This window comes from Brachionichthys hirsutus, chromosome 12 (assembly GCF_040956055.1).
Source record: "Brachionichthys hirsutus isolate HB-005 chromosome 12, CSIRO-AGI_Bhir_v1, whole genome shotgun sequence".
Taxonomy (NCBI): domain Eukaryota; kingdom Metazoa; phylum Chordata; class Actinopteri; order Lophiiformes; family Brachionichthyidae; genus Brachionichthys; species Brachionichthys hirsutus.
The window spans coordinates 11,357,681-11,369,295 of record NC_090908.1 but is presented as its reverse complement, the minus strand read 5'-3'; the positions used below and the strand labels follow the sequence as shown (position 1 = coordinate 11,369,295).

Sequence of the window (11,615 nt, the reverse complement as noted above, 5' to 3'; positions counted from 1 at the left end):
CGTATTTCGGTGCGAAAATCATCAAAATCATCTGGCATAGGCTCCACCCCTCTTGAGTCGTTTCTTTTACCTCCACTTGGGATGAGGTCCCCCCCCCCCCCTTTCATTTGGAGGTTACCGTTCAACGCCCTCGGTGCCGCTGCCCCCACTCCCATTCCGCTTCCACAAGGACGCTGAAATATTCATGAGCGATCTGCCCGACTTTAAGGGTCGGCCCAACTCTCGTCTGAATATCAAGCGGCCTTCAGCATTTTAACGCCGCAGTGTGATTTTCATTTTATTTATTAATTGGAAACCAACTGTGTCCTGGCGCATTCGTAGCTGAGATAAGGACGTGCGTCCCACTCCTGTGGACGTCCCCGACCGCTGCCCGAACGAAGGAGCCGTTCCCGTTTAGCAGGCCGTTTTCCTCTCCTGCCTGTCATTTGGACGTGGCGCTCGGTCACGGGAAGAGCGACGCTCGCATTCATCATCCCCGGTAGCTGCAGGGAAAGAGAGATAAATGTCCTCTTGTCGTCTTCGCTCCCTTTGTTGAGACGCTAATAAGAACTCCTCTATCAGGTTAATGTCTTCCCGTTTGACGTGGACGAGCATCTGTTTACCGACGGGAGAGACGTCAGTTATCTTTCGGGGGGGGGTGTCTTCCTGCACGCGGAATCAGAGGCGACCTGGTTTGGCGCTCCATCGAAGGTCATTAGATGAAAGTGTCCGGCAGTAACGGAGGACGGCAGGGGAGGACCGACGGGATGGAATGCCAACGAAGAGCCTCGGGTCTGTTCTCCAGACCCCACGTTACAATCACACGGGGTTCGTCTGGGCCACAAGGACGATCCTCCGCGGGGGGGGGTTATTGGACACGCCTGAGGTGGTCGATGTGTTTTGTGGATCTCTAGATGGATGCGTGGCGAGAAGGGAGCAGGCGGCGGGAACGGAGCGGCCTTCGGACGAGCGCCGGACGGGACAGGTAAAAAGAGGCCCGTCCTCGTCCTCGGCCTCTACGGGGAGAATGACTGCAGAGCTTTCCTCTTGGGATCGGGGGCTTTTGTCCGCTGGTGTGTCGCCCGGCGCAGGGAAATGGGGCGCACTAAACAAACCCTCCTCTGGTTTCGCACTTCCGTTCTTGTTTACATCACAAACACATTTTGGTGTGTTTGGACTTGGGAAGGCCGGCGGCGGGCGCGTTGGACTCCGTCTGGACTCCGTCTGGACTCCGTCTGAACTCCGTTTGGACTCCGTTTGGACTCGCCGTGCTCCGGGGCTCGCCGTGGCGTCTCTTGATTGCTCTCTTCTCTGTGTTTAGGCGGCTGGATGGCCTGGTCGCTGTGGTCGGCCTGCGACAAGTCGGGCCTGCAGATGAGGAACCGGCCGTGTGGCGTTCAGGGCAACGTTCCTTGCGTGGGGAACAGCACTCAGCGCAGAGACTGCAATGAAATACCCGGTGAGTCGGTCCAGTCCCTCAAGGTCGCCCGCCGCCGGCCGACACGTCGCCACCTAAAGGTTCCTCGGGAGATGAGCTGGGTTTCCTGCGGGGCTGCTTCCGCGAGAGGGAACGTCCGCGTGCGCGGCCCACAATCCTCTTTGTGCACCACTATTAATTGAGCATAATGCGATCCAGAAGTGCGCCGATCGGCCCCATTAGCCTCGGCGCGCCTTGATATGCTGACGACGATCTCAGGGAGCTTCTCCTGAGAGGATTGTTCACGCCCGCCGGCGGCGCCGACCTCTGCACGCGCTGAATCCCTAATGAGCCGCAGACGAATGGGGTAAATATTAATGGCTTCGTCACAACACCAACATCGCTGCGTATATCACCGGGGCGATGGGTGGACCATTTTAAGGTCACTGGCAGAGGGGAGGCTGAAAAAAAAAAAAGATAGAGGAAACGTGGCTCTGGTTTTTGAGTCTGCTCACGAACGCATCGACCCTCCCTGACCCCCTCCCCTCCAAGGATTTGTAGGTAGCAACCAACGCGCCTTTTAGCTTTAAATTACCGCCGTCACGCTTCTCCGACGAAGCGAGGGAGGTTGGATCTGACGGAGGAGCGCTTTTATCTCACACAACGATCAATGTTGCTCTCAGAAGTTTGGAATTGTAAAACAAAAGCCCCCACGGGGGCATTCATGGAGCCGTTTTAAGGACATTTCAATCTCTCATTCATCATTCATCATTTCTGCATGATGTTACATGACGTCCGTGGTTTCCGTGTTCCGACAGCTGTCCCACGTGCATGTGTGTGTGTGTGTGTGTGTGTGTGTGTGTGTGTGTGTGCATGCGTGTTCGTCTGACCCTGTGCTCCTCTCCCCTCTGCAGTCATTCTCCCCGCATCTGGTTTTGATAAGGAGCAGCACTGCGGGGGTGAGTAGACCAACCAGCTGCCTTCCCTTCGTGTCAGCGTGCACGTTAATCTGCGTCTGTCTGCGATGTCTTTTCCATGCATTACGTGTGCATTTTCACGTGCATGTTGCCTCTGATGAATTATTTTTCGTCCAATCGAGAAGAGGACGAAATATCGACATGCGCTTGTGCGGTTTTTGCTGGAACGGGCCGAAGGATGGCTGCAAGGTCATCTTTTCATGACCTTGAAAGGAGGTCATCTTGCGCTCACTGTCGCTTCGCCGCTGGGATCTTCTGTTTGGCGACGTCGTCCTTCTCGGCGAGGTTTCCCACCGGTCACGTTAATAGAGACGGCTCCTCGTTGGAGGCGTCCATCGGTTAAAACAGGGGTCCCCAAACTTTTTCCTGTGAGGGCCACATCACTTTTCCCTTCTCTGATGGAGGGCCGGGGTCAGTTTGTTCAGGAAAAGTGTGACGATCGCAGGGGGGCCTGAACACTTTGGGACCGAATGCGAGTGCCACACACGCAATACCTCTCACACCCAAACTCAGTCTCTCTCATTATCACAAAGTGCAGAGGCTTAAACCGGCTGGATCAATCGGCTGATCCAATACAGCCGCCGAGGACCAAACCTCAAATTATTGTAAAAAAATCCATGCTCTGCAAGCCTCGGTTTTGAACCCAGGACCTTCCGGCTGGGAGTCAAGTGTGCTACCCACTACACCACTGAGACCTGCATGTTACCCTATCAAACAATAGGATAAATAGACAGTAGCACGACGTCACCTGGTCGGAGACACGCCCACTCCACATAACACAAAAGGAAAAAGCACAACATAACAACACAACAACACAACAACATAACAACACGCTGTGGTCTGAGATATCAACTTACTATTCGACAGGTACGACTTTGCTGATACCTCAGGTCTCCTCACCAGCACGTTGGTGTGTTGGTAGCATTATACCCTTTCAACTGGTGGCGCTGGGATCGAGTCCCGCTGTGGGAGTGGGGTGGAGCGGAGGTAGCAGGGTAGGCCCAGGGCCTTACCTGGGCGGAGTGAACTGGACCATTTGTCCACTCCACTCCGCCCAGGTGTGCCCTGGGCCTACCCTGCTGCCCCTGCTCCATCTCATTCCCGTAGTGGGATTCGAAACCAGGGCCATTTTACCCCCCCCAGCAAGGCTACCAACTATGCCACCGTGGTGGTGAGAAAACTTGCCCTGTTATTACAAAGTAATAGGTACGACTAACCCTACTATTACAAAGTAATAACAGGGAAAGAAAGTGATTACCTTGTAATAAGTTATATCTGTTGTGTTGTAATAACATCACAGAAAAAAAGCCCATGGAATGTTAACTTTCAGGCCGTATGGGTTTCAGCTTGAATGACTCCTTCATTAGAAGTAGAATTTGCTGAGTGTAAAAGTCTCACTACGACCCGGACGAACGAGTGCAGCTATCGATTAGAGACGCTCCGTTACAGTGAGGCGTTCAGATCGATGCCCGCGGAATAATGCACTCCGCTTTACAGCGACGCAGCGTGGCGGTTGGCTTCAGCGATATGATTGTGTATACTGGTTTGCAAAACCGATGGAAAACCAGAACCTGATCAGGTTTTGGCAAAAATGTGGCAAAAACCTTTTTATAAAAGCTTGGATCATGTGAGATATGGGCGATACAGCGAGTGTGGAATTAACCTCAGGAGCAATAAGGAGCGCCGAGCTTCCGTTAACAATCCACGCCTCTTCTTCCTTTCCCAGCATTCACCTCCATCCACCTGATCGCCACCGGCGTTTCCTGTTTCCTCGGGGCGGGCCTGCTGTCCTTTCTGATCTACGTCTACTGCCAGCGTGTCCATAAGCCTTCGCAGGAGTCGGCCATCATTCACCCCACCACCCCCAACCACCTCAACTACAAGGGCAACACCACGCCAAAGAACGAGAAGTACACGCCCATGGAGTTCAAGGTGCGTCCACGCCCCGACCGCCATTTTTTATTTCCAGATTGTACAAATGAAAGAAAGTAGGAATGTGAGTATTTATAGTGTCGCTTATTTGCGTTCCTGAAGCGTCGTCGCTCCTTTAACCTTTAACCCTTAACCTCCTACTGATATCGGCCCTTTGTGCCGTCACGTTGACAGAAAGTCGAGGAGCACTTTGATTCCGAAGGTTTTATAAACTTTGGGGAAACTTAAATGCTGATTCTCGACAACCTCTTTTGTCTGTTTCTAAATTTGTGTGGGTTAGCTTTTTCACTTCCGAACAACTTTTGGAGGAGACGGCGATTGGCTCAGAGGCGGCCGCTATAGACGAGGCGCCCGAGGCCGTCTCAGGCGGCTTCCAGCCCCCTGGGTCTGGAAGTTCTGTTTCGTCCTGGTTTGGGATTTTCAGATTTTGGAGTTTTCAAATGTGGCCCTGTGGAATCAAGTCTTTACTTTTCAGCTACCGTGTTCCATCGTGGATTCTTCTTAATATCTAGCGTTCTACATAAGCATCTCAGTAACCAGGGCGACCTCGTGTCCGTGGCGGGGTCCTGATAGTTATCGTCCTCGCTGTTATCGGTGTTGCGGCGGGGGGGGGTGCGCTGACAACCTTTGGCGGTGCCGAGAGCCAGAACTCGTGCTGACGCATCGCTGCTTATCCAGCAGGTTCCCTCTCCTCCCGGCCAATTCCCGATGCCCAGCTTTGTGTATTTCAGCGACTCTAACCTGATTATCTCCCCGCCTCTGTCCCCAGAGCTGTTCGGATGGATTTACATTAGCCTAATGCCTCCCCTGGAAAGTCTTTCTCCTCACGGCCGGCTTGTAGCGGAGAATCCGCCATCGCATTAGAATAAAATGTGGATTGTGGGCTTGTTTTTATTGGACGGCGCTGCAGTGACTTCCTGCCATCTCTTACATTAGTGCACTGAGTGTGCTTGACATGAAATAAATTCAATTTGTTACCCCTTTTTTTTACTTTGATTATGAATTCACTTACTTAACCCTCGAGGCCAGAGAAGGTTTTTTTTTTGTTCGGGTGAATGAAATACCTGCTGATGTGACAGAAACATAATAGTGTCCAACTTTAAAACATGCATTAGCTTATTCTGTCCAATCTGCTTTTATGCTAAACATTCCAGTCTTACAGTAAAACTAGAAAAGCTCTCAGAGAGCACAGACCTCCGCCAAGCAGCTCATTCCTCTCCTAACTGGATTCACACCGTTCACATTGTGATCTGGATCAGCACCGTAAGGTTCTAGATTGTTCTCAGTTTTTTTTACTGATTTTTGAATCCATAAATTGGTTTATAATGTTAAAATGTAATATTTTATCCTGACCTCATTCTGGATCAGATCCATTTTTCACGATGGTGCCTATTGGACCCCTTTATGACGGTGATTTTTGGTGAGTGAATTAAATTAATTTGGCACCAGTTTCTTTCTCTTACTTTAAAAGCAGTTCATTAAATGAGGAATATCCGTAGTTGCTTTCTTGAACAGGAAGTGTGGATTGACAGGAAGTAGAATATCTGGACGCAGAGGGAACAGCGACTCTGAACGTCACTATCTAACACCGGATACTGTGTTTACTTAATTCGTACAAGAGACCGAGTACAAATATCCGATTTAAACCTGTCATTATTTTTGCGTTTGCTTTGTCCTTCCAGACGCTGAACAAAAATAACCTGCTGCCGGATGAAAGATCAAACTTCTACCCGGCGCCGCTCCAGCAGACGAACGTCTACACGACCACCTATTACCCCGCCGCCCTCGGCAAATACGACTACCAGCCCAATTCCTCCCCTTCGCCCTGCAGAACCTACAACCACAGCAACAACAGCTGAGGCACGCCCCGGCTCGCCAAACCGCCCTCCCGCTGCCCCCCAAAGAGGACGCCACCGCAACGCCATCCATTGGTGGCGTAGCACGGACTGAAACTCAGAGCTCGGCCGGATTCCGCCGTCCGGCATCTCCTCGCCCTCGTCCCCGACACGTGGAAGCGTTTGTGACTCAAAGGGCATTTGTGGGACTTTTCATCATGAGGTTCGGACTACAAAAGCCGTGTCCTGGTTGGGGGGGGGGGGGGGGGGGGGTCCCAGCTGGAGGCGTGTTTTTCTAAGGGATGTCAGCTCAGATTGTCACGTGGAGACTCCAGCAGGTTGACCTTTGGCTTTAGACACGCAGGTTTTTCTTTCCTGAGCCAAACATCGACGAGTCCAGAGACAAACATGAACAAAGAAAAAAACCTTTCGCAGTCCTCTGGGTCCGGGTCACCAGTGCAAGCCTCTCCATTACAAACATTCCCAGCCTGTTACCAACTTATAACGGATGATAAAAGCACTGAAAACTAGCATCCAAAGGAATAAACCAGAGAAAGAACCTCGGCTCGGACGCCAGAGGTGGAATCTCACGCTCCACCGCTGGTGAAAGATCGTTTCAGAGAGTCCATAAAGTTTTCTGGCCGGCTGTTAAACGGGACAATAAACGCCAGCCTGTGTCGGGAAATATTCTGTAGAAGAGCCGCACACCTTTTGGGACGAGGAGCTCGAGGGATGAACTGTGCATCGAGCTTTGGGAACGCCGTGGTGGGCAAGGGCGAGATACGTTTGTTTCTTCTGTTTGATTTTTGATTTCCCAAGAACTAAAAGACTTCTGAAAGGGAATCGATTGATTGATTCTCCAAAGGATGCATCGATCCTACTGAGTGCTAAACGGCGCGGCGGTCATATCAAATATGGCCGGCGCGCCGAACAACCAGATTTGGGTTTTCTATGATGGTAGAATAAGCTAAGTAGACTGGCACTTATTCTGTTTTTTTTATTCATTCATTTTTTTTTATCCGTAATATTCTCAGATGAGCCGTAGCATAGGAGGAAACGTTTCGTTAAGTAAGATAGATGATTAATTCTTGTTTCTCTCATGTCATCATTAGTTCCATCGTCACTCCATGAAATGTTAACGCGACTATAAAACAATAAAAATGATATGTTGTTGTTGTTGTTTTTTTACAAAGAATGCCTGAATGCCGCTTGAAAATACAATTTAAAAAAGACAAATGTTTGAATGAGCACGTGGCTGCGTTTCCATGGCAACTAACGTACTCTTATCTCTGCTTCTGGATGCCCGAATGGACAAAGCTGTATTTTGTACGATGTAAATGCTTTCATACACTTATATATATATAAGGAGGTCGGTGAAGGTGAATCTGTTTGTATACTTCTGTCGCTGACATTGAAGCATTTTTTCTATATTTCATGTACGAGATTGTTAATCGCTGCAGGTCACGCCTCTGATTCCTGCAAGCGTTGGAACGGACACTATTTACAGTCAAGGGACGGTTTATAAACGGGCATTTCCACAGCTCTATTTTATTACGATCGCCCGATGGATCAATGCTTTTTTTTTTTACGTTCGGCTGCTGTCCGTGCACCGGACGAGAGCTCTGTCTGTATAAAGAAGTCCATAAAGGCCCGTCCGATGATCCAGCAGGACCGCCGTGTAAATGTGTCTGTATATTGTACAGCTAACGCTGTTTGTTAGCCTGCAGCAGCTAAGTCCACAGCGGCCGCGGGGGTTTGTCCGGGGACGGATCACCCAGGGGGGGGGGGGGGGTTATTTCAGCTGCACAAACATCACATTTCCAGATTAGAGATGACTCTAAAGACTCGAGTGCACGCGGAGAACACAGCAGGTGAATTTGAATAATAAGCCCCCCCCCACACACCCCACCGGCCTGAACTCCGCTCACCTGATCAGTCTTGAGCTCTGCCCTTCTATGCAACTTACCAGGTGTACCCTTCGACCTGTCATGTAGACTGTAATCACTGCCTTTTAGACACTGTGAATTCTTTTTGGTACGCTATATTTTTGTATATTGTACATTATAAAGGATAAATAAACATTGATGCCAACACGCTGGTGTGCCACTGGGCTCTGTCAGGGGGCTCAAGGGATTGGTGATATTTTATACACTCTCTCCGGTTCCTGTTAAAGCCGGGGGTTCTGGCCATGGCAGACTATTAGCATGCGCTGGCAGCTAAACGCTTCAGCGCCTTGCAGGAAATGAAGACTGACGTTTGACGCAATGCTTCCCCCAAAGAGACCGAAAGTTCCAATTCGTCTATCTTGGTAAAAAACGTGTGTGTGTGTGGTGTGCCTTTACTGCATCTGTAAATCGGGAGCTGACGTCTCTACACAACCAAAAATAGATCAAGTATTATACAAAATGACCGTGCAGATTCTGATTCATGCGACGGAAATGCGTTCCAGTCCAGATTCTGTCCGGACGAGAGAAACCGATAAACCGGTTTCCTTTAACAACGGAATCTTTTAGCGGCGGGGTCTTCGGAGCGTAACTCCGTCGTTAAGCGAGTTCACGATGTCTCAACTTCATCACCCCAGTGGCAGGAATTTGTCCTGCGCTGCAGACGAATCCCGACATTCCAACTGGATACGAAGCTCAAATCCACAAAGAAGTGAAAAGAGATGAAAGCTTCTTTGACAGTGTATGCCACGCTCCCCCATCAGCGTCTCCTGGATGAAGATGAAGAATAGCAGCGGTGCATCCCTTCCTGTATGCGGCCCGGGGGGGGAGAGATGGATTGGGCGTGCGAGGCGAGGAGTCAGGGAGTGTCCATAAGAGCGCCTGTGCATCACTGCCGGTGCCAGTGGCCGAGACACCGGCGCTTTATCATCGCACCACAATGACTCTGCTGCAAATCAAGCCCAAAGCTGGGACAGCTGCTGTCGCACGGATAAACCCGATCGGATAAACGTGATCTTTAGCCTTCACGTAAGCAACTGTTTGTGTTTTGCTGCATCACGAGTTGTCAGGGGTCACTCGCCCGTAATCGGGCATCGTTCTACGTTTGAGCCTCTCACCCGCCTCCCTATATCCGTTCCTCCGCCTCCTGGCGTTTTTATTAATGGTCGCCTTGAAAGCATTCATCAGTTTGCACTCTGCTGACGGACAGCCGCAGTGATGGAAAATCTGGCGGGAAGCCGAGGGGAGGTCGGTCGCCAAGGAGGCCGCGGGCTGTGTGTGTGGGGGGGGGGGGGGGGGGGCACACAGATAAGAGAGCAGAGGAGAAGGGGGAGAAGCAAAGGGAGGTGAGGAATGAGGGTAGCCGGAGAAAACGGGCAACAACAGCTCCGCGATGGTCACCGGCATTAATGGCCGAGTGACAAACGAGTCGAGTCTTCCTCTCACTGGGCGCTACGCTGAGTCGCATTCGTCGTGGATCAGCCGTCGTCTACAAATCTGTTAACGTTGTAGAGATTTTAGAAGAGTTCAAGATGAATGGCGAGTTCTACCTTTAGAGTATTGAAGGTGGTAAATATCGTCTAAGTATACCGAAGCGAATACCGGAGAGAATTCTTTTTATCTTTTTAGGGTTCTGTCTGTGCGTAAACTGGGCCTGGACAAAGCCCGTCTGGGAGGAACTCCAAGGGGATTGGTCGTATCGGAAGACTTACCACAACGTCGGTTCCACACTTACGGAGAAAGAAAGCAAGCAGACGGGCCGTTTGGGCCGCTCTCCTTGCAGTTCCTCGTGATGATCGGGTTAACCCCAGCAGACAGAGAGCGATGAGACGGAGAGACTGAACCGCCTCCTCCTCCTCCTAATAAAGCAGAGACGGGAGACTAAACGATGTTAAATCACCTCCGCACGCCTCCGAGCCTCGACGCTCAGCCTCTTCGGGGTCACGGGGGAAGTGTCTCAAAGTTCCGACGTTGGGGGGGGTTTGGAACGGCGGTGCGGCACGGAGCGTCGCGTTTTTTTAATTCAATCTACTTAACCAGCCGACGGAAGCTGCAAACGCTGGCAGTCGCCCTGAGTGGAAGCGATAGCGATGACGGTGTGGTAAATAAAACCGCCGATGGTACAAATATTCTGATTCAAGTTTAAAGTGAATCCTCCATAGAGGCAGAGGACGCGAGCTCGTCATCACAGGAACTCAAACACTTATTAAACAAATGAGAACGCGACAAAGTTGCAGCAAAGCGGTTTCGGGCCTCCCATTCGCCGCACGCTCTGATTGGCTTTCAAGCAATTTCTCTGTCCTTGTGCTTGTTTGATGTTTTTTCCCGCAATGTCATTAAAAAAAAAACGCCAAAGAACACACTCATGCTAAATCCGGCGCGTTCCATTAGCTGGCAGTTTCCTCTCGGCGAGGAGGAAGAAGCGCGTCCTCAGACTCAGACATTACGACAGCAGACTGCAACCGATTAAAGGAGCATCTGAACAACGGCGGCGCGGCTGCAAGGACAAGAACGAGAAGGCATTTTATTCATAGTGTTTTTATAGAAGGCTCCTGCTTTGACCTCTGAATGGCTCGTTTTAACGGCATAAAGCGCTGCAGAGGTAGCGAACGGACTGCCGGGTGCTTTTCTGCGTCTGTCCTTTTAGCCTCCGGGGCGTCGTTACCGACGACGGTGCTGAATTAGCTTCACTTCCACTCCCCTTTCCAACTCAATAACGTAAATGTTCTGCACATCAATCAGCTGAAATGAGTCAGATCGGATCGTTGGGCTTGTTTCGCGCAGCAAAGTGCGTCAATATCTCGGTTGATTATTGACCAATGTTTATGGAATTTGTTACAGTCGTGTAGGTTGGAGAGCTTTGTCTAACCACCAAATTTCATCCGGATCAGATGCAGGAAATTTACATTTTAGCGTTTCATTCAACCTGTACATCTAATCCTGCTCATTGTTATTTCCAGAAGCATTGTGCTTGAAACAATATGCAATGTGCAATGAAATGGGTTTCATTCAGCGCTCGCACCAAGGGAAATTATTCACGCAGCCATTTCCTGCTTTCTGGCAGAGGATTTAAACCCAGTGGAGCGAATGTTTTGGGGGGAATCTCAATTGTCTTTTTTTTTTACCCTTCAGTATTTATCATAAACACACATTTATGATAATCATTTAACACGTGCTAAAAAAAACAGCATATGAATGCTGTTAAAACAGACTTTTTGTTAGATTATTACTATTACTGTGTTATTACTGTGTTATTACTCTTGTTGATGTTTTATATTGTAATAAAGTGGTTTGATAATTGTGTTTATTGAGGGATGAAATAACCATTACTAGAGTTTAATGTATTCGGTCCATCCATGGATCAGAATAAGAGGAAAGAAAGGGTCATTCATTCATTCATTCATTCATTTTCCAACTGCTTTTCCCGTAACCGGCTCGTGGGTAGTGTCGGACAAGCCGCCGGTTCATCCTTCCAAATTAATAAATTTTGCTTTCGGATGCTCATCCGTGCCGCAGAGACAGCACATAAACC

At 49.8% G+C, this 11,615-nt stretch overlaps 1 protein-coding gene across 1 annotated transcript in view; it reads left to right on the top strand.

Annotated features, from left to right (window-relative positions):
• Positions 1 to 6,164, top strand: part of sema5ba (sema domain, seven thrombospondin repeats (type 1 and type 1-like), transmembrane domain (TM) and short cytoplasmic domain, (semaphorin) 5Ba) — a 41,182-nt gene extending 35,018 nt beyond the window's left edge. The window contains 5 exon segments of the mRNA XM_068746603.1: positions 913 to 964; positions 1,301 to 1,438; positions 2,311 to 2,355; positions 4,100 to 4,305; positions 5,988 to 6,164. Coding sequence (XP_068602704.1) covers positions 913 to 964; positions 1,301 to 1,438; positions 2,311 to 2,355; positions 4,100 to 4,305; positions 5,988 to 6,164 — 618 coding nt within the window.
• The last annotated feature ends 5,451 nt before the right edge of the window (positions 6,165 to 11,615 follow it).